The 22,850-nt window shown below is 45.8% G+C and overlaps 1 protein-coding gene across 1 annotated transcript in view; it reads left to right on the top strand.

The window, feature by feature from the left end:
- The window catches only part of LOC143133158 (connector enhancer of kinase suppressor of ras 2-like), a 103,498-nt gene that overhangs the window by 69,498 nt on the left and 11,150 nt on the right, over positions 1 to 22,850 (top strand). The window contains exons 10-17 of the mRNA XM_076292929.1: positions 5,734 to 5,858; positions 6,650 to 6,861; positions 8,219 to 8,305; positions 11,683 to 11,930; positions 18,870 to 18,907; positions 19,452 to 19,500; positions 19,727 to 19,775; positions 21,916 to 22,088. Coding sequence (XP_076149044.1) covers positions 5,734 to 5,858; positions 6,650 to 6,861; positions 8,219 to 8,305; positions 11,683 to 11,930; positions 18,870 to 18,907; positions 19,452 to 19,500; positions 19,727 to 19,775; positions 21,916 to 22,088 — 981 coding nt within the window. The remainder of the gene's footprint in view (positions 1 to 5,733; positions 5,859 to 6,649; positions 6,862 to 8,218; positions 8,306 to 11,682; positions 11,931 to 18,869; positions 18,908 to 19,451; positions 19,501 to 19,726; positions 19,776 to 21,915; positions 22,089 to 22,850) is intronic.

Below are 22,850 nucleotides of genomic sequence, written 5' to 3'. Positions count from 1 at the left end.
TCTTGGATGTTTAGCCATTTACTGTACAACAGCACTTTTTCACATACTGACAGCCGTTCAGCAACCTACAGTATCCTCGTCTCATATCTCTGTGATGCTCCCGCCTCTCTGCTGTAGATTTAGGGTGTAATAATACCTGCAGCATGTGTGCCTTCATTGTAAATGGAGAACTTGCAAGTAAGACCTACAAACTGGAAGGAAATACGTGACATAAAATAGTTTGCGGTTTTGTTTTGGCAGATATTCTGTAGATGTACAAGTGTATATTCAAATTTTTCAAGTCTCAGAATCAGAAGCCATAAGACCTTTCTGCCACTGACTTTTGTATGTCAAATCAGTGTACCACTTATACACTTATCATCATCAAGCAATCATCGGCTCAGCAGCCATGTGTCTACTTATAAACTGCCTTGTTGTCTTCATCTGGGATGTTTGCAGAGATGTCTCCTCCATCTGCCTTTCTCTCTCTCTCTCTCTCCTTCTCTCTCCTCTCTCTCTCTCTCTCCTTCTCTCTCTCCTTCTCTCTCTCTCCATCTCTCTCTCCTCTCTCTCTCCTACTCTCTCCTCTCTCTCTCTCTCTCCTCACACCACCTCCACCACCACCACCTCCATAACTCTCCTCCTCCGCCTGCCAGTGATGGCTGGAGGCCAGTGCTGTGCCATGTGCTCTCTCTGTGGTCCCCCTTTGCTCATCTCACAGTCATTCCGGCGGGGCGCTCCGCGCTCTATCGCTACACGCTTTTTAAACGCCAGCTGCGGGCGTGGCTGTCACTTCGCCAAAATGAGCGGGATGGGAGGGAAATGAGTGAGCGAGCGAGTGCTTTGCCCCCTGTAAAGCATCATGCTGAATTTTTCACCAGAGTTGGGGGGCTGGGGCGGTTTGGCTGGATAATTTATACGGCCGCAGGAGGCTTGTTGAGACGTTCTCGTGTCTCGTGCCGTACTTCCTGCTCCGCTGGGTTTTGGTGTAATTGTTCGGGTTAATGCAGTCTGTCAACAGCCGTGTTCCTCCGCCTTCCCCTCGTCTCTTGCCCCTCATAACCCCCCCCCCTCCAAATGGTATATTTATGGAACAACCCGACGCAAAGTAAAACTTTTTCCATTGCGCCACTCTCTCTCTCTCTCTCACTCTCTCACTCACATCCTCTTTTCTCTCTCCCTCTCTCTTCTCTTCTCTTCTCTTCGCTCTTCTCTCTCCTTCTACACTGAGCAAATGATGTTCACCTGAATAGGCTGAGATTTTGGGCAGATAAGAGGTATTTTTGTTCTGCGTGTTGTCGTGCCCATCTGAGAGCAGAGCCGGTGGTTATCTCACAAACCGGCACGTGCAAATCCACAGGAAATAGGTCATTCGTCCGAACCCCGGCAATTTGTAATCCTGACTATTTGAGGGCTAAATGCTTCGCTTTAGAAGGGATTCGTTTATGAAAGGCCAAACAATGGCACAGAGTCAATATTCAGATGATGCTCAGATGATCCTCGCTCAGAGGATGGGAATTCATAAAGCACGGTAATTTAGAATGGATAGGAATTTAGACAGACAGAATCAGAGAGGTACCGCAACAGGCAATTTGCAATCAGCCCCCTGCTTATTTCAGGCCTATGAGATGCACTGACACCAAATATGTCACTGTAGGAAACCTAGATAAAAACATAATAACATAACAGCGTTTTGTGACTTGAAAACAGACTGATTAAATAAGTGGTTTGTTCTCCGATTCATACGGATTTTTTGATGGAATGATTATAGTGTGGCGGGAGACTCCAGCGCCTTTTCTCTGGACCTCCAGGGCTACTGCAGGCCGCAGCTGAAGAGCCCCAAGCACCCACATCCTCTTTGTTTCGCATCCGTCTCGTTCCCCCTCCTGCCGCGCTCTGCTCCGTCACGTCCTGTCACTTCTCATGACGCCGTTTCGCCGGCGTTATTGTCTGATGCTTTTGCGTCCATAATGAATTATTACTTCTTCCAAATGGCTGCTATTCTGGGACCAGCCTGTATTCGCTATTCATTATTTAGCGCTTGCCCTGTAGAGGTAGGGAAGTAGAGAAGTAGGCTAGGCCTCAGCGCTACCACAGGAGAACCATATGTGGTTGGCACTTGTGTAGTCCTTACATACAGTGCATACTTAATATACTGTATACCTTGGATGTTTTATTTAAATACCCTTTTTACTTTTCATTAAAGCCACTCATCTACATTTTGAAGGACATTTCAGTTTATCTATTTGCCAGGAGCTCTTAGTCAAAAGTAGCTTACAGTATGGGTAAAGTTGACTGTATTTGAGTATGCTGTCTGGCATGTCTCAATATGGACTTGTGCATCTGGGGGTGTAGTCATCTAGTTCAGCCTCTGGAGTAGCTGGAGGAGAGACATTCAGGCGAAAATTCTGAACAGACCCGAGAGACTGATTCCAGTTCAAGATGTACTCACCAAGTTTGTCCCAGAAAGGTCTTTCGGGTGCCTCTTAAACGGACTTCTTGAGTGAGAGCTTGTTGTTTCTCTCCTCAAAGTGCCCTCCAATCCTTGTAGTCTAATACAAGACATGGACCAACTCATACAATCATATGCAATACAGCAATGACCTTATGTTCATTGCATATTTCAGTATGTTTTAAAACATATTGTGTTGTAACCCTATTTTTAATTTTTTTATAATATAGGTTTAAACCTGTTATATGCTCTAAATGTCTGCTTATGTACTCACTCACTGTAGAGAAAATCGGTCTAGTTCAAAATTTAAGGAATCAGACATAAAAACAACTCGAACTTCATAATGCTGGTAACTTAGCAACATAGTAATACTGCTAAATGCTAGACTAACATTGAGTGTTGGGGGATGTGGGCTCTGGCTTTGTGTCAATGTATGTGTATGTGTGTATGTGTATGTGTATGTGTATGTGTATGTGTATGTGTATGTGTATGTGTATGTGTATGTGTATGTGTGTGTGTATGTGTATGTGTATGTGTATGTCTCTCTCTCTCTCTCTCTCGCTCTCTCTCTGTGTGTGTGTGTGTGTGTGTGTGTGTGTGTGTTTCTATCTGTCAGTGTGTGAGAGTGGGTGGGAAGACTGCTAAAGGTTTTAAGTGCTGTTTTATCCAGACTTCAATTGCTCTCCTGTGTTATTCTCTCTCTCTCTCTCTCTCTCTCTCTCTCTGTGTTTTCCATGGTATGTAATCTTAGTGTCAGTGTGTAAGACACGGTGTCAGAATTACATAGCTCTCTCGCACAACCACAAGCATAATGAAGAGATTACTATTTACACTACGGCGATTCTACTGCTGTGATTCCTCTCTCCATGCAAACCACTACTCTTCTAATCTACTCTGATTCTACCCTACACCATTCAGATGCACAGTCACACACACACACACACACACACACACAGACACAGTTAGAAATAGATGGAGTAACACACACATATTCTCTCTCTCTCACACATACACACACAGACACACACACACACACACACACACACACACCCACACCCACACCCACACAGATCTTATTAGATCAGTGACTTTTATTAGAGGAGGAGGAAGAGGGCCTTGTACAGCTCTTTCCCCTCTTCACCTTGGGTGCCTCGGTGCACGTCTCCTTTCACCTTGACAAACTGATCTAGTTCACTTCCAGTTCCGCTTGGTAATTAAATCATTTAGATGGCACTAAACGAGAACACCAAAAGCCACTTTTCAACTCATCCCAATTATGAGACAGGATGTGGAATGGGAGCTTGCAGTCTCTCGTTAACACACACACACGCACACACACACACACAGAGAGAGAGAGAGAGAGAGAGAGAGAGAGAGAGAGAATAGTTTTGAAAGTTCTTTTGACAGCCTCTGTGTTATGGGCTGGTGTTTTTTCCATCAGTGTCAGTGGAGTTAATTCACTGTGGAACAAAGTGGCCATATAGAGGCCATCAAACCCAAGCAAATAATAAAAAAATCAATTCATTTTGCCCTTGTAACGTTGCCACCAAAGACAGCCAGCTGATCGCAAAGAGCAGCCATTAGTGGAGGGCACACACACACACACACACACACACACACACACACACACACACACACACATGTACACACAAGCTTGCAGCATGCCTATACACATGGATGTATACATATACAGTCTCCACATGTATCAAAATGCACATGTACATACACACACACACACACACACACAAATACTCATCTATGCTGTCAGATACAAACACTCACACACTCTCTCTCACACACACTCACACACACACAGATCCTGGTTGTTAAGAGGATGTGCGTGAGCGCCATGCTAATTGGGATGCTCTCTGGTCGTCATGGCCTCCTTGGTTACCGCCTCAGCTCCCTCATCCTCAAGTGCAACTTGGTTGCTATGGCTGTGCGTGTGGTTGCTCTGGAGAAGGGGAGAACCCTCTCATCAGTCGTGCTACCGTTGTGTCTGAAAGGAATCTAGAGGTTCTCCCTCCCCCCTTCTCTCTCTATATGCCTTATTAGCACGATACATCATATGCTGCTAAGCCAATGCATTCTTTCTCTTTCTCGATTCCTGTTTTTCTGTCACTTTCCCTCTTTCCATATCAGTATGTCTCTCTCTTTTGTCTCCCTTTCTTGTTCCCCCCTCTCTCTCTCTCTCACTCTCTCCATCTCTCGCTCATCTCATTACCTCTCTCTCTCTCCCCTCGTTAATAACCTGCCTCATTAGAATTGGTGGCAACGAGCTCCAACTCCATTGTTACTGTTGCATTGGCGGCATTGATCCCAATGACTTGGCTTGAATCTCTCCCACCCCCACCCCCACCCTCACCCTCACCCTCACCCCAGGCCCTTGGAAATAAGTGCTGGCTGGAGAGTCCCCCCCGTTAATGATTTAGGAGCTGATGGTTGTCAGAGAGAGTACTCGCGGCGTCCAGACACCCTCTAGGACTGCCCAGAGCCAGACGTCTCTGTGAATTACTGTCCCCAAATGTACTTACCATTTAAGGCCCTTTGATTAGGACTGTCTTCTTTTATTGCACTTTTAGAGGTGTAAACGATGTGACATCGGAGAAAATGGGAGAGACAGAGAGAGAGAGAGAGAGAGAGAGAGAGAGAGAGAGAGACAGATGTGTGTGTGTGTGTGTGTGTGTTTTACCTGTGTGTTTGTGTTTGTGTGTCTGTGCGTGTGTTGCCTGGAATATGTAAGCTGACTGTGTATGTGTATGTGTTTGATGCTGGGTGACGCACACAATGATGACTAATTCTCAGGCCATGCAAAAGGAGAGAAGTGCCGCACACTCCCTAATTCTCAGGCCATAACAGGAAGTGGCTAAGAGGGTCTCTTGATACCTTTGAATCCTCTGGGGTCTTCATCTGAGCTTTTTGGGAAGTTGGTGAAATAGATGCAAACTCCAGACAAATATAGTGCTGTTTTTAATTATCTAAATTCATTCACATCATATCTCTCTCTCTCTCTCTCTTTCTTTCTATCTCTCTCTCTATCTATCTATCTATATATCTATCTACTGTATATATCTATCTATATATCTGTCTATATATCTTTACCATTTTAAATCCTGCTTATGTACTTCTCTCTGTACCTCTCTTTCTTATGTTTTTGATATTTATGTCTCCTTATAAGTACAATTTCAGATTACATGGTTGGTTTAGTATATGTTGATTCACCATTCCCCCTTTTTCCTCTCTCTCTCTCTCTCTCTCTCTCTCTCTTTCTTTCTCTCTCTCTCTCTCTCTCTCTCTCTCAGCCCATCTCAACCAACTCCACCAGTACGTCCACGACCCCTAGCAGCACAATGGCCTCTCAGATCGACGGCTCCAACATGCAGGACGTCTTTATCCTGTCCCCCGTCTCTGGACTCTACGGGGCCAGGCAAGTCCTCCCTCCCTCCCCGCCTCGCTGTGCTCGTCCCTGTCTTTCCTAGTTTCTCAAATGAACTCAGGTTCATATGTATTTCATACATACTGCATTGTGAGAGTCTAAGGCACATGTGTATCATATTTAGGGGGTTTCTTTGAAACTCTTACTGTGACATTACTGCAAATTAGGACATTTTCAGAGTGTTTTTTGTGACAGAGTTTCCGGGTGCAAATGGCTTTCACTCGGATATACAAATATACATTTACAAATGGTGATAAACAGATTCATACTGTTTATGTTACAAATCACATTGGACCGAAGCAAAAAAGTAGTCCCTCGTTGGAGTTATGGTTCTTAAGTCTGAGTTGGTCAGCATGAACTAAATGATGAAGCTACATCCAGGGAAATAATTAACCATGGTTTCATGGCAAAATATACTGTATACATATATTTATGAATCCCAGTTCTTAAGTGAATGTCCCAAATATATATATATATATATATATATATGTGTGTGTGTATGTGTGTGTGTGTGTGTGTGTGTGTGTGTGTGTGTGTGTGTGTGTGTGGGTAAATAACGAATAACGAAAGAAAGTAAACTAATCAAGCTATTCTTGTGAGATTAATTAAATGAAGCTAATTAGGTTTGGCAATTCCAAACGCAATGTAAGCATTCTCACCCCCACCCTTTTTTCTTGTGTCCTTCCTTCCTCTCTCTATCTCTCTCACACACACACACACACACACACACACACACACACACACACACACACACACACACACACACACACACACACTCACAGAGACGAGATGGGCATAATGTCCTGTGACAACATCGGCAAATACAGCATGAGCAAGTCCAGCTCTAAATGCACGGAGTCCCTGAGCTACTATCTGGACCAGGAGAGCGGCAAGTTCTACTCGCTAATGGAGGGGGAGGGTGTCCCCGTTGGCCCTGAGTACGACAGGGGTCGATCCACCGGGGTCCGCAGGCGAGAGAAGACCCCAACCCACGGTGCGACCTTTGAACCTTTAACCAGTTGCCCTTTCTGTTGTGTGTCAATGCCCTTGTGCTTTAATTTGCCTGTGGCATGTGCTATTCCTGCTATGCATCCTTTCTTGCATGATCTCTGTGTGTGTGTGTGTGTGTGTGTGTGTGTGTGTGTGTGTGTGTGTGTGTGTGTGCGCATGTGTGTTTGTGTGTGTGAGGGTTAAGTCTTAAGAGCATTTACTTAATCATGTACCTCGTTTTCACATACATGATCCTACACACATTAGACAGTTCCTTTGACCAACATGCAAACACATGTTCACTTGCATTTCATACATTGCACTGTGTGTGTGAAATGCCGCTGACATTTACAAACGTATATATCACACAAATACATAGAAACACACACACACACACACACACAAACCGAGCAAAGACAACAGTCAAAGCTCACATGCAGAAAGCCTGTGGTGACCATCAGCTGTCTGGCTGAAAGAGACCCTCCTCAGTAGGCCTGTCACACTCGCTGTGGCCCCTGTCTCTGTGACGAGGCCCCCTGGGGCCGCCAGCGCCCACACACGCATCAGCCTGCCAATGGGGGACCACGGGAAGGCCTCCAGATGGAATAGAGCAGTTCCCGAGACAAGATGCACTCCCTCCCAGTCACTGTTCAGATGCTTACCTGATGGAAGACAACACCTCGGTCGCACTCTGCACTTCTCACTCTCTCTCTTTCAGTCTCACCTCTCTATCTCTTTCTGTCTCTCTCACACCCACACACACAAACACACAAACACACATGGACATAATTTCTCATGGCTCACAAACACACACGTCAAATCACACAAGCAAGCACAATCGTCTGTCTGTCTATCTATCTGTCTGTCTGTCTGTCTGTCTCTATTCTTACCTCCCTCTAATTTCTCCTGTCTGTCTCCGTTTTCCACATGCTCGATTTATCTTCTCCTGACCTTTTCCTTCACTTCCTTGCACTCCTCCTCTTGTCCTTGCACATTTGGCTTGGTAGTCGTTCCCTCTCTGGGTATAAAACTCCCTCAATAACCCTTAAGCAGACCTGGGCTCATGATCGATTTTATTTTCAGTTCAAACTCCTTGAGCGTTTTGATTGAGGCTGACGAGAGAGAGAGAGCACCATTGACTTGGCAGCAATAGTAGGCCCCAGGCATGCTCAATCAAACACTGAAAAGTGGATTTGAATTGAATCAAACACTTCATGGCCTGGGTCTGCTCTGGACTCCACTTGATCCCCTTTTCACGTGTCAGTTACCCCCCCCCCCCCCTCTCCAAGTACCCCAAATACCCCAAATAAAGTTGCCCTGTTCCATCACGGTGACCTCCTGGTTCGGGTTCTTTTTCCCAGGCGACCTCAGGCCCGTGTCGATGCCCGCGGAGTACAACTGGATGGCTGAGGCAAAGGAGCCCAATATGTACAAGAGGGGCAGCCGAGGTGGGTCACCCCCAGATGATGGTCCCTTCCCCACCTCCACTGCTCTGCTGCTGGCCAGCCTGGACTTCCTGGTGTCAAACCACTGGTCTGGGGTTAGGTTTTTTTTTTTGTGGTTGGAAATGGAGTGGGTGGGAGTTAAAGCCTGACCCCTGGATCAGTGGTTTGTGGACAGGAAGTGACCCAGGTCATGTTGTTGGCCACAGACATCCTGTCGTACCCCATCGCAAGAAAAAAGAAATCAATACTCACAGTTTGTCAAGGGGAGGGTTGAAGTAGTAGTCATGCACATACACTCAAATGCACATACACTCAAACACACACAAACACACACACACACACACACACACACACACACACACACACAGACACACGCACTCTCTGATACACACAGAAACTGTCTGTCTTACACTGCACTGTACATACAAACAATTACACAGATGATTGCATAAACAAGCACAAACTGAAAGAAAGAAGAAACATGGCATAAACTCATGCACATACAAGAACAGTATGTACTTTGTGTATATAAAGCAAATGAGATGAATTTCAATACTGGCCTTGAGTCAGCATTGATTCCTCCATTTCTTTATTACATTTTGTTTTAGCTTTGCATTATGCTTGGCTTTATGTGCAATTTGAACCATTGTGTGTCATGTTGTACCTGGTTGTGTGAAAAGGAAGACTAAATCATAGCCTACCGTGTGTTTGCATGTCAGCGAATGAAAGAGAAAAGGCGTGTTTTTTTTGGATAAAAAGGCACAAAATGTTTACTCTAGAGATGAACTATAACGGCTCTTGGAATCCTTGGAGAATTTACATGGCCTCTCATCTGTAATAACTTTGCGAAACTTACCGTCAGTGAAGGTGAATTATCTAACCCTGATCTCTGATTGGTTCCCGCTCACAGTATGAAGTCCTGTAATAACCTGTTCAGTTTATTCCTCTCTATCATCACACAAAATTCCACCGGGGCTTCTCTGTAGCGAAGCTGATTGCATAAACTGTGCTCAACATGACTCTAATTTATGCTCGATGCACAGCAACAAGGTTTCATCCGAGGCCGCAACCTCGGTTTAGGAGTCTGTAAACTCCTACAGCTGCGCTGTATTATGTAAATCTCTAGTGCAAAAAAGCACAAAAAACATCCTGCAGGGTTCATCTGAGGCTAATCGTAGCTGATCATGTGCACACGCAGGCTGTCGTGCGTAGCAATGTTAGCGTTAGCCACTTTAGTGTTAGCGACATTAGCGAGCATAACTTATTTAAACTGTACTGCCAGCTAAGGCAGCCCTGTTCGGTAAGGGCCAATTTGATTTATTTATTATTGTCTTTTTATTTTTTGTTTGGTCTACCATTTAGGACAGTATTGTTTATTTATTTATGAGATACTGTCCTAAGGCGGTGGGCTAGCGAACACTGCTAGGCCTAATCAAAGGTCCTTTTCACTTGGCCTGAGATGAAAGTGTGGGCTGCTGCATTGGAGTAAGCAGAAGAAAATACTGGCTACAGGCTTCTCCTCTGACTTCTACTGCCTTCATCTCTTCTTTATCACATCTCTTTCTCTTCTCTCTCTTTCTCTCTCTCTCTCTCTCTCTATCTCTCTCTCTTCAGCTCTTTTTTTCTGGTCTGAAACCTAATTCTTTCACCCTAAAAAGCTGACAGATCCCGTCTTTTCAAACCCTGGTCCCTGATCCTCACCCTTCATCTTTCTATTTTGGGTTTAGCAGCACATATATAGATATATATTTTTTTCCTACCCCATCTTTGTCTCCGCCACTTCCGATGTGGCTTTTAGCCGCCTAGATCTCTTACACCAGCTGTAATTTCACTGCTCACTTTAAGAATAGGGGGGGGTAGAAATAAATGCCAAAAAGTCATTAGCAGAGTAACCTCTCATTAGGGCTTCTGCTAGGATATGGGTTATCATTCAGGACAGCCGTGCGGCACACATCTCACCGAATGAGGAGAAGCCGCTGCTGAAATCGGCTTGCGGAGCTCTCGGCGGCGATGATAAGAAATGGATTGTACTCCAGTAATCGGCACAGGGGGACCTGTTATGTCAGACCAGCAATTACTCAGAAGATTGCATCCATATTGTGGGGGGATATGTATGTGTGTGTGGGGTGGGGGGTGGTGAGGGGGCTGTTGGGTGAAGAAGGAAATGCCTTCTGCCTCTTTTTGTTCAACTGGTAAGAGCATCGTTTTAGCTAAACTAAATGGGCTGTGGTGAAAACAAGGACGCTTCATTTTAACAGCAGTTGTCTTTGGGTGAAGAATTGAACGATTTTTATGTAATAAAATGAATTATATGATGAATCTAAAGTTAACTAATAAAGACACCCCCTCGAACAGCGGCCGCCGGTTTCCCTCAGGCATGTATCATTGTTAGTCTGACAGACTGACAGACTTTAACACCGACACAGAAGTCATTGTTTGTAGGAAGAAGTGTGTCTGACCCTAAATTAACTACAGGAATAAGTAGTTAATGACGCTGGATGACTCATCAGTGGTCTTTGAGTCTTTATGTTATGTGTGGGACTTGTTATGTGTCTGATGCGTTGAAGTATTTGTCAGCATACACTGAGAATAATGAAAAACCACATCAAAATATTTAGGTTGGATACAGCAACAGTAATCCAAAACATGGATGAGAGGTTATTTCTAGGCTTCATTGAGATTTTTTGGATTGAAAAGATGGTACGAAGGACTTTTCTTTTTTTCTTTGTTCTACCTCTTTGTACTGTTTTCCTGCTCTTCACTATCTGTCTGTCTGTCTGTCTGTCCTCAGTCGCTCCGCTCCGTCTCTTTCCTCTCATCAGACCGTCTCATGAATGAAGCTGAGGGGAGAGCCAGTCCAGTCCAGTCCAGCCTGAGCCTGACCTCCCCCTGAGGACGGCAGGCTTTAGGTGGAGCTGAGAGTATCTCTCCTCCTCCTCCTCCTGCTCCATCAATTAAAAACAGGCTCCTACTCAGGGCCCTCCACCACATGCACCACCTCCCTCTCAGGCCTCAGTATGTTTCACTACAGATCAGTGGCACCCGGCGCATGCTCATCATGCTAATGTGTCCACACAGCAAGGGAGATTAAGATGGACTTGTTTTTAATGAGTGTCATAGACATTAGGATGGATGATTTTTAAGATTTTAGGGAGACGTGAAACTGGGCTCACAAGATCTCAGAAATCCCTTTTTCAACACAGATAAAAAAAAAAAATCTCAAATACTGAAAGTGAGTGTGTGAGTGCGGAAAGTTGGGTAAGACTTTGAGGATTTTTTTTTTTTTTTTTCCTGGGGTCAAGTTGGGTAAGACTAACTCCTTAAATCGTCAATCCTTGCGCTGCTATTTTGTTTTATCTCCTCTCCTCTCGCATGCTCAGACTCGGACACCTCGCTGCTGCGTTACCTTAGCGACGACAAGATCTTGGTGATCCAGGAGGAGGGGGAGCCGGGGCGGGAGTGCAAGCGCGACACCAGCCGCCGCTCACGCAAGAAGAGCAAGACTCCCAGCAGCCCCAGCTTTCCCATCAGCCCCTCGCTGCTGGCGTCCAACGTGCGCCTGGACGCACCACCGCCCGAGGGCTTGCCCTTCCCCCTGTCCGAGAACAACACCATGCCCTTCTACCACGTGAGTCTGGGCCCGCACTACTCTCAGCAGGACACGGCTACTTGCACTTCACCATTCAGCACACTAACTTACTCTTACTCTGTGCCGCATCAACATTCAGCATACTAACTTACTCTTACTCTGTGCTGCATATACATTCAGCATACTAACTTACTCTTACTCTGTGCTGCATATACATTCAGCACACTAACTTACTCTTACTCTGTGCTGCATATACATTCAGCACACTAACTTACTCTTACTCTGTGCTGCATATACATTCAGCATACTTTTTCACATATACTTACTCTGTGCAGCATATTTAAGGGGCAGCCGTGGCCTACTGGCTTTGGACTTGTAAGCGGAGGGTTGCCGGTTCGAACCCCGACCAGTAGGCCACGGCTGAAGTGCCCTTGAGCAAGGCACCTAACCCCTCACTGCTCCCCGAGCGCCGCTGTTGTTGCAGGCAGCTCACTGCGCCGGGATTAGTGTGTGCTTCACCTCACTGTGTGTTCACTATATGCTGAGTGTGTTTCACTAATTCACGGATTGAGATAAATGCAGACCAAATTTCCCTCACGGGATCAAAAGAGTATATATACTTATACTTATACTTATACTTATATACATTCAGCATACTTACTGTATTCACTTACTCTGTGCTGCATACATTCAGCATACTTACTGTATTCACATACTCTGTGCAGCATGTACCCTTAACCATTCAGCATACTTACTCGCACACTCACTTACCATTCATCATGCAGCGTACTTCCTGACTCACCCACTCTTACTCTACGCAGCTTTAGAGACCCTGCACATATTTGGTTCATGATTGTTTGTTTCACCTCTTGAAATATGACATCTCTACATGTTGTACAGTGTGTCTGTTACATGGCTTGGTCGGAGCAAGGAAAAGGTAATCACATGCTTTTTGGCAGAGCTCTAATAATAACAAATAATTTTAATGCAGGAGTTAGTCATTTCTCTCTCTCTCTCTCTCCTTCTCTTCTTTCTCTATCATTTTCCTCTTTCCCTTTACCCTCCCCCTTTCATACAACCATATTGAACTCCAGGATGACAATTTTTTGACAGTCCCCCCCCCCCCTGGAATTCATACAGATGTTTTATACAGCATCAGATTGCACCACATCCAAGTGTCAAAGTTAGCCTGAAATGATGGGATCTTGGGTTGAGCTTTCCTGTCAGAAGTACTCATCATTGGTGTGTTAATTGCAGGGCTCTTTTCAGTGAAATGGAATAGTCATTCAGTGAGCCATCCTGGCATCCACTTGACACGCACCTGAAATTGTCAGCAGTAATGTATGAGTCACTGATACATAATTAAATTGTCATAACAATTATATTTGCTAGTACATTTCCAAAGAGGGAATATTTTTCAGTGACACTGAGGTTTCTCTCCTCAAACAACCACGTGGAAGTTCCAATATCAGACATCTCCAGGTATTTCACTTTCTGCTTTTGGAAATGGTCTATTTCGGGTAGGGTACACTCTGTGCTTCTGCGGGGCCTTTGGTTGTTTTTTTCTAGCATGTACAGAGTCCATGGAGGTGGACCGAGGTCAGCTTCACAGGGCACATCTCCCCACTCTGTGAAAACCATGCTGGGCCGAGATGGTCCTTTGGAAATAGGAACTCGTGCAGCTCCAGCAGTCCTGCAGCACTCTCTCTCTTTTTCTCTCTCTCTCTTTCTCTCTCTCTCTTTCTCTCTCTCTCTCTATCTTGTGAGTACAGGGCCATTCTTTCGCTTCCATTGCCAAGATTTCTCCAGGCTAGCCTTTAGCAAGGTCTGTCAAAAAAATGTCAGTTGAATTTGCGAGTGCGTTTTCCGTGGACTCTATCCCGGTAATTTGTGTTGCTTTTGCCCAGCGATGGAAAAGGGGTTGCAGAGGGGCAAGTTATTTATCTGATGAATTTCACTAATTTGAACTTCCACTGGCTACCCTTTTTTGCACTGAGATTTCTTATCATCTGGTATTAGATCAGGGGACACTGGAAAAACCTGCTGGAGGTGACATGCTGTCCAAAAGAGATGGCCAATGTGTGTGTTTGTGTGTGTGTGTGTGTGTGTGTGTGTACTGGAGCATGTGTGAGTCTCTCTCTGGGTCTGCTGATTGAGGCACGTGCTGTCTGCCTGAGTTCTTGCCATGCAAACCATTTCATGCTGGAGTTAGCCTTCTCTCTCACACACTCTCTATCCATCACTCTGTCCCCTTCCTCTCCTGTCATCCCTTCATTTTTTTCATGCAGGAGCTATCCTTCTTTTTGTGTGTGTGTGTGTGTCTCTCTCTCTCTCTCTCTCTCTCTCTCTCTCTCTCTCTCTCTCTCTTATCAGTCGTTCATTCTCTTGTAGTTTCCCTCTCCACACACAACACATGTCTGATCCTTTCCCTCTTTGATTCATACTCTTACCTGTATCATTTATTCTCTCTTTTCACATCCACATGTTCTTAGTCTTTCAGTTTCTTTCCTTTCATCTTATGTTTATTTATTTCTTCCTTTGTTTTTCTCCATCTTACCTGCCCCCCCCATCTTGCTCCTCTTCCTTGTCCCTCTCTCCCTCCATCTCTCCATCTTCCTTGTTCCCATTCTCTCCCTCTCTTTCCATCTGTCTCTCTCTCTGCCTCCATCTCTCTCTCTCTCTTTCTCTCTCTCTTTCTCTCTCTCTTTCTCTCTCTCCCTTTGTTTTCTGCACTCCTGTCTCTTTCTCTGACCCACAAACGATGATGTCAGATGGGGTTAGAGCGAGTCCAGAGAGGGGCCCGGGGCTCCCAGACCCATCTGCTGCTCCACACACACACACACACACACACACACACACACACACACACACACACACACACACAGACACACACACACACACACACACACACACACACACACACACACACACACACACACACACACACACACACACACACACAATACGGACACATTTTTACAGAAAACAGACACACGCACTCATACTTACAACAAACACACAGGCCCAGGCACAGACACATGCACACACACACTCACACACACACACAGACTCCTACGCACTTACAAAAACATAACAAAAAACACTCACACATGCACACACACACACATACACACACACACACACACACACACAAGCCAGTTAGCACAGTGTGTGTCTAGAGATGGGGGTCACTGACACACCGTGGGGTGGGTGCTGTGGCGGTGGGATCCAGCAGGGGCACGTTCGCTCCAGGAGGGGGCATGTTCAATCCGCCATGGGGTGTGCAGCACACACACATGCACAGACAGGACACTGCTGTTTGTCAGGCCAAAGTGTGTAGGATACAGGGGGCGTGCTGCTGAGAGCCTCACACAGAAGATGCATCAGAAGAGGGTCCCTAGAGACGAGAGAGAGAGAGAGAGAGAGAGAGAGAGAGAGAGAGAGAAAGGGAGGGAGGGAGAGAGAGACAAATGTGTTAGTGTGTACACTGCAAATGTGAGAGAGAGAGAGAGAGAGAGAGAGAGAGAGAGAGAGAGAGAAAGGGAGGGAGGGAGAGAGAGACTTATTTGTTAGTGTGTACACTGCAAACGTGAGAGAGAAAGAGCCAGACTGGACATGCATCTGTCACCTACACACACAACACAGACAGACAACATAATGGAGGGGTGAGAGGGTGAGAGGAAAAAGTCGATGAAAAAGCACTGAATTATAGAATGTGCGAAAAGGAAAAAAAGACAGATAGAGAGAGAGAGAGAGAGAGAGAGAGAGAGAGAGAACACATGAGACTGAGACAGACAGAGATGAAAAGTGTGTGGGAAAAAAGTTAGATAAGCGAGAGTATTGGTGAGAGAAAAGACAGAGAAGTGCTGGAGAGGGAGAGAGAGAGAGAGAAGAAATGGTGAGAAAAAAGGGATGTAAAGAGAGAAGGGGGGAAAGAGAGAAGCCTGGGGCACAGAGGAATCAGATCACGCAGAGGATGCCAGTGGTGCTGAGGAGAGGGAGAGACTCGAGATGAGACTCTGTAATGAAAGTCATGTCAAAACACATCGCTGTCAGACACACACACACACACACACACACACACACACACACACACACACACACACACACACACACATATGCGTGCACTCCCAAGCATATTCACATCAACACATCCACACATGCTCACACACACAGGCACAGACACTAGCATATTCACATCCACATATGGACACACAAACACACCCTCACACATTAGCATATTTACATACACACACACACACACACACACACCATCCATCTATCCAGGCACAAACACACACACACACACACACACACACACACACACCATCCATCCAGGCACAAACACACACACACACACACACACACACATACACACACACACACAGAAGGAGAAACACACACAAACACACATGCATACACACACACATGCATACACACACACACACACACACACAAGGAGAAACACACACACACATGCCTACTGTACACACACACACACACATACACACACACACACAGAAGGAGAAACACACACACACATGCATACACACAGAGAGAGAAAGACTCACATACATGTAGAGCTACACAAGCAGTGTAAATGTGTGAGTTGTGTGTGAGGTGTGAGGTGTCATGGTGAGTTAATGAAGGCCGGCGGGCTCGAGATGTGCAGACGGGCTGGGAGGTGATGAAGGTGCCCTGGGGTTGTGAGAGCAGACAGCAGACACACACACACACACACACACACACACAGGCATGCCAGGACACCACTGTCCTCACACACGCACACACACACACACACACACGCACGCACGCACACACACACACACACACACACACACACACACACACGCACACACACACACACACACACACACACACACACACATACACACACACACACACACACACAGCCACAGCCACAGCCACACACACACACACACACACACAGAAATGCTAGGACACCACTGTACTCACATAGCCACATACACACAGCCACACACACACAACCACACACACACACACACACACACACACACACACACACACACACACACAATGGTCTTTAGGGTACATGGTGTGGTTTAAGTGAACAGCAGCACTGCGTATAGAGAATCAATTTACCACCTCAGTCAATACCTGCAGCACTCCAGCCTCAGAGCTGAAGTGTCCCCTCCCCCAGGGTGGTTTCCTCTCGCAGTGTCCATGCCTGGCTCTCCTCAGCACCCATGTGAGTGGTCAGTCTCCATGCCTGGCTCTCCTCAGCACCCATGTGAGTGGTCAGTCTCCATGCCTGGCTCTCCTCAGCACCCATGTGAGTGGTCAGTCTCCATGCCTGGCTCTCCTCAGCACCCATGTGAGTGGTCAGTCTCCATGCCTGGCTCTCCTCAGCACCCATGTGAGTGGTCAGTCTCCATGCCTGGCTCTCCTCAGCACCCATGTGAGTGGTCAGTCTCCATGCCTGGCTCTCCTCAGCACCCATGTGAGTGGTCAGTCTCCATGCCTGGCTCTCCTCAGCACCCATGTGAGCGGTCAGTCTCCATGCCTGGCTCTCCTCAGCACCCATGTGAGCGGTCAGTCAGACATTCGCTTTTACCCAGAGTGCCCCTCTCCATGAATCCAGATACTGGGTCAAGAGGCTGTCAGACAGACAGTCGGTCACCTCTTAAAGTTTGTTTATACGTTTTTATTTTTGGTGACATTTGAGAGAGACAGGAAGTGAAATTGAGAGAGAGAGAGATTGGGAGTGAAGGACCCGCGGGAGCCATTTGAGCCTGAGTCCACTCAGACACTTGGGCCTGTGCATGATTGGGACACTCCCACCAGTGCCACAGCTCAGACAGACTACAGACTGCCCAATCTCCCTCACCCAGGCATTCTCCCTCCTGGTCCAGAAACTCAGGACCGTAGAAAGTCGAGGCCAGTTTAATCTGTCTGACACACTCTGGCTCGTTACGCTGGGCCGGCACCTTCACAGCGAGGCCTAATGGCCATAAACAGTTCCCACTGGCTCTCCTAACGAGGGCGGGATAGCTGTCCGAAGTCTAACAGATCACACAAGCCAGGGCGACAGAGTCTGGTGACTCACTCAGGTGAAGAGAGAGAAAGAGAGAGAGAGAGAGAGAGAGAGAGAGAAGGAATCATTTGTGCTGCAGGCGATGAAGTGAACCTGGGAACCCCATCAAATCCTTTTCATTGCATTGTGTTGAAGGAGAGGCGATTGTCAGAGACGGAGCAGAATTAGATTATGAGCACTGATGCTGATGAATAGAGGCAGCCACAGGACCACTGTGACATCACTCTTCCTCTCCTCTCCTCTCCTTTCCTCTACTCTCCTCTTCCTCTCCTCTTCTCTTCTCTCCTCTCCTCTCCTCTCTCTCTATCTCTCTTGATCCCTCTCTCTGTCTCTCCCTTTTTTTAATCAGTCTCTCTCTCATTCAACTGTACATTTATTAATACCTTGGCACAGGATTTGACATTGTGTTTGTGCCAAAGCATCAACAGCTGAAGCACCACATGCAAGTGAGAAGTGATAACTAACAAATAGAGAGAGAATCGCCATTACGGTGCTAACTGCCGCAGCTGGACGGCAACCACCACTCTTGTGTGCGCACAATTATTCATACAGTCTATGGCTATGGATTGTGTTGCCACTACTTTACAGCTGAGTGCTGCTGCAGCCACAGTAGCCGTGCCCAGCTTTGGCTGCAGTAAAGGCCTGCTAGTGCAACCGAGAGAGCCGGTGTGCTTTACTGTGACAGCAGATTGGATCCCACCACCTCAGCACTCGTAAACCGCACATCAAATTACACAGTTGACCTTGCTCCCCTCAACCGCCTCTCGCTCTCATAAACGTGCATGTGTGTTTTTTTATATTTTATTAACCTCTCTTACTTGTCCCCTCTTCTCTTTTTTTATTTTCTATTTCGTTCTTTCTCTCTCTCTCTCTCTCTCTCTTTTTCCCCTCTACAGCAGCAGAGAGCTGGGGACACACTACGAGTTGAAACAACAGACACGTGAGTTCAGGTTTCACACACGCACACACACACACACACACACACACACACACACACACACACACACACACACACACACACACACACACACACACACCACTTATTGGCTCCTTTGTTGCCATCACTCAACCCAAGTGTGTTACCATAGTGATGAACTTTCACAAACTCCACAAGGGCACAAGTGCATAGTAACACACACACACACGCACACACGCCACATGCACGCACACATTGTCACTGTTTATTTTTGGAACTCTACAGAGTACGATAATACAATATCTGATTTTCTAGAAGCTTCTGCCCCAGATCCAATTATTGATTACCACAGAGATATGACTAACTATTATCTGCCACCAGCATAATAATATAATGAAATATAATGATCCCCCGGGCCACCCCAGACTGCTGCTATTTCCCCGCGGATGCGTGGGTTTGTTGTGCTGTCAGTCACTGATGATTCTGCACCATTCATCTGTAGTATTCTTACAGAGGTTCTCTCTCTCTCTCTCTCTCTCTCTCTCTGTCTCTCTCTCTCTCTCAGCAGGTACAGTGTCTCTGCGATCGAGAGACAAACAGGGTCATCAGGCAGAAAGGTCAGTGATGGAACAGTTGAGTACCACGGACACATCACTAACCAACATGTGTATTCACCTGCATATACACACACACACACACACAAAGACACACACACACACACACACACACTCACACACACACACACACACACTCACACACACACACACACACACTCACACACACACACACACACACTATACAACAAGCTGAAATAAATTCTCTGTCTTTCTTCATCCCCCTTAGTCTTTTCACTACACCTCCTTGAGAACGAAAACCAAAAAGAGGTCTAAAGGTGGGTCTCTCTATATACCAGTCACACTCCCATTACATCCAGATATTGTACATGCATCCTGTATCTCCACATCATTCTGCACACAACACACTACCTTTATGTTACAGAGGTTTAGGTTATGAAATGTCTACCGGACCCCGTTATGAATTTCTAACAATGGTGTACAGACCATATAAGTCTTTATGTCTGGGGGAACTTGTTTTGATATTGCATACAAAGGGTTGATGCTAGGCTAGGCCTTCCTTAAACTTTATAAATGCACTACCATTCACCCATGCTGTTTTCTAAGTCTGCAGTGTCAGCTAGAGCTTCACCCTGACAAAGCATTAGCTTCCAATATAAATGTTAGACCAAACTGACCCCATGGTTTCCATAGATATATATAACAATGTATTATTATTAATAATGTACTAAGGACATGGCACCTGCTTCATGCTTTATATGGGCCTTAAAGCACAGCATTGGTATGTGCAGTACGAACAGACTGCACATGAATGAAAACACATTTTAACTGGCACAGGAGAACTAATGTGTAAGCTGCGCTATTTTTAACTCATGCATATACATTTATGGGAAGGTTGAGGAAAAAGTGGGAGTATCATGCTCAAACATGGGAGGAGAAAAACCATTGAGTGTTAAAAACCATTGATTACGTGTATGTACGAATGCAGCACACGTTTTGTAGTGAAAAATAGGTGTCACTGTCCAGGTATCCAGATTGTGGTGAGGTGCATCAAGAGGAGAAACTTTCAGAAACAACAGAAACAGTATTCAGATCACCAGTTATGCTTCTTTGAAACACGTTAAAAGCTACTTTTACTTTTTTTAATGTTTTAATGTGTTACTTTCACTTTTCACATCGTCCAATTCCCTGCTAGATTAGAGTGTTTTTTACATGGAGTAGAAATACTACCCTGCATGATCTTGCTGTTTGTTGACCTCTTTTGATCATGTATTGTATTTTTTCATGATCGCTAAACTTTTGATTCATTTTATTGTTGTCATCAGCTGTCAGTAAATTCCATGTGATACAGTACGTCAAAGCACCCGTGGGCTTTTTGTGGTCTAGTAAAGATGCTAATTACACTTCCTCTATGCGCCTGCCCCTACAGTATATACTGGCCAGTGCTAGCTCTGAGTGAAAGTCTCTGGTCTGGTCGCACTGTTCCCTTCACAATGGCCTTCGCCGCCTTACAGAATTTAAATGAAAGATTTCCTCAGATTAATATGAGTGCGAGTGGAGAGCCTACCGTACTGTACTGCACACACACACACACACACACACACACACACACACACACACACACACACACACACACACACACACACACACACACACACACACAGTGATGCATTGGAGGATTATGGCGATCCCTTGCATGATAGAGAAAGCCTCCCCCATTTCCTCAAGGTCACTGTAATCCTCTAGTTGTTCTTAGCACAGGCAGGGTCCTTGGCTTGTCAGATATCACAGTTAATGCGCTCTGTCCTTTGATTGCATTCACCTGACCTTGAAGTTTGAAAATCTCGATAAAGACTTCTCTTCCATTGAGGTAATGGGATGGGGGTTGAGTATGGTAATTCACTCACATATATTTGCATACAAATGCACCTCACTGGAGCGGTCACTAATGGCTTGTGCTAAGAGTGGGGAGATCAGATGAGAATGCTCAGGGATCAGATGGAGCGCTGAGGACTTTTAATGGCTACAAAGGGTGGCCATACTTATCTACTGTACAATGGGTTGTACCTTTCTACCAAAACATTCTCTGAACACAAACATATACACACACACACACACACACACACACACAAACAAAAACACATCAATACAATCCCTGTTGCTTTCCTTCAGAAGTTTGTCTTTGACTGTCTAGAGCTCACAGTAACATAATATAAAGGGCCAACAATGGCAAAAGGGTTTACAGGAGAAGTAAACTAAGTGGCTGGTCTTTAACAGATGTTTAACTACACATGCTTAAACTTGGATGTACTCCATATGTCTGATTATTTCTCTAGTAGTTGATGGAGTGTCTGTCTCTTTCTCCTGCTGTCGTAAAGAACCTTTGAAAGCCGAGAGAAGCACAATCCAAATGAAGTTGGACTTGAATTTGACCTGGTCTGCCCTGTCCATCCCCAGGTTCCCTGACCAGCGGGAGTCGCCGGAGGATCTCCTGTAAGGACCTGGGCCACGGCGACTGCGAGGGCTGGCTGTGGAAGAAGAAAGACGCCAAAGGCTACTTCACGCAGAAGTGGAAAAAGTACTGGTTCATCCTCAAGGACTCGTGCCTCTACTGGTACCAAAACCAGAACGTAAGCAGCCTTGCAGCCTCTTTAGTGTACCTGAGAAACCCTAACTGAACATAAGCAGCCTTGCAGCCTCTTTAGTGCACATGAGGAACCCTAACTGAACATAAGCAGCCTTGCAGCCTCTTTAGTGCACATGAGGAACCCTAACTGAACATAAGCAGCCTTGCAGCCTCTTTAGTGCACATGAGGAACCCTAACTGAACATAAGCAGCCTTGCAGCCTCTTTATTGCACATGAGGAACCCTAACTGAACATAAGCAGCCTTGCAGCCTCTTTAGTGCACATGAGGAACCCTAACTGAACATAAGCAGCCTTGCAGCCTCTTTAGTGCACATGAGGAACCCTAACTGAACATAAGCAGCCTTGCAGCCTCTTTAGTGCACATGAGGAACCCTAACTGAACATAAGCAGCCTTGCAGCCTCTTTAGTGCACATAAGGAACCCTAACCGTAACCCTCCAGCTGTATTAGTCCTTACACTATGAGTACAATCAATCACTCAGCCAAGGGCCCAGTGTGAGTTATTTCATTTTGGCACAGTGCACCAACCAAGTAGTGAGCGCACCAGTCCAGGAAATGTCTTTAGAGGTAAAGGGGGAGATATTAAAAGTTTTGCAAAGCTAATTAAAAAATCATGTGTTGGGCAGATTGTATTAGATAGATTAATACTCTCGGTTCCTCTCTGGCTAGCAGTTTAGCATTCTGTGTGTGTGTGTGTGTGTGTGTGTGTGTGTGTGTGTGTTTGTGTGTGTGAGTGTGTGTGAGT

Source organism: Alosa pseudoharengus, unplaced genomic scaffold (assembly GCF_046254945.1).
Source record: "Alosa pseudoharengus isolate Yale_2024_CS ecotype anadromous, Long Island Sound unplaced genomic scaffold, YU_APseudo_1.1 YU_APseudo_1.1_scf_19, whole genome shotgun sequence".
In the NCBI taxonomy this organism is placed as follows: domain Eukaryota; kingdom Metazoa; phylum Chordata; class Actinopteri; order Clupeiformes; family Clupeidae; genus Alosa; species Alosa pseudoharengus.
The sequence above is the reverse complement of the archived record's forward strand: the minus strand, read 5'-3'. Positions and strand labels throughout refer to the sequence as shown.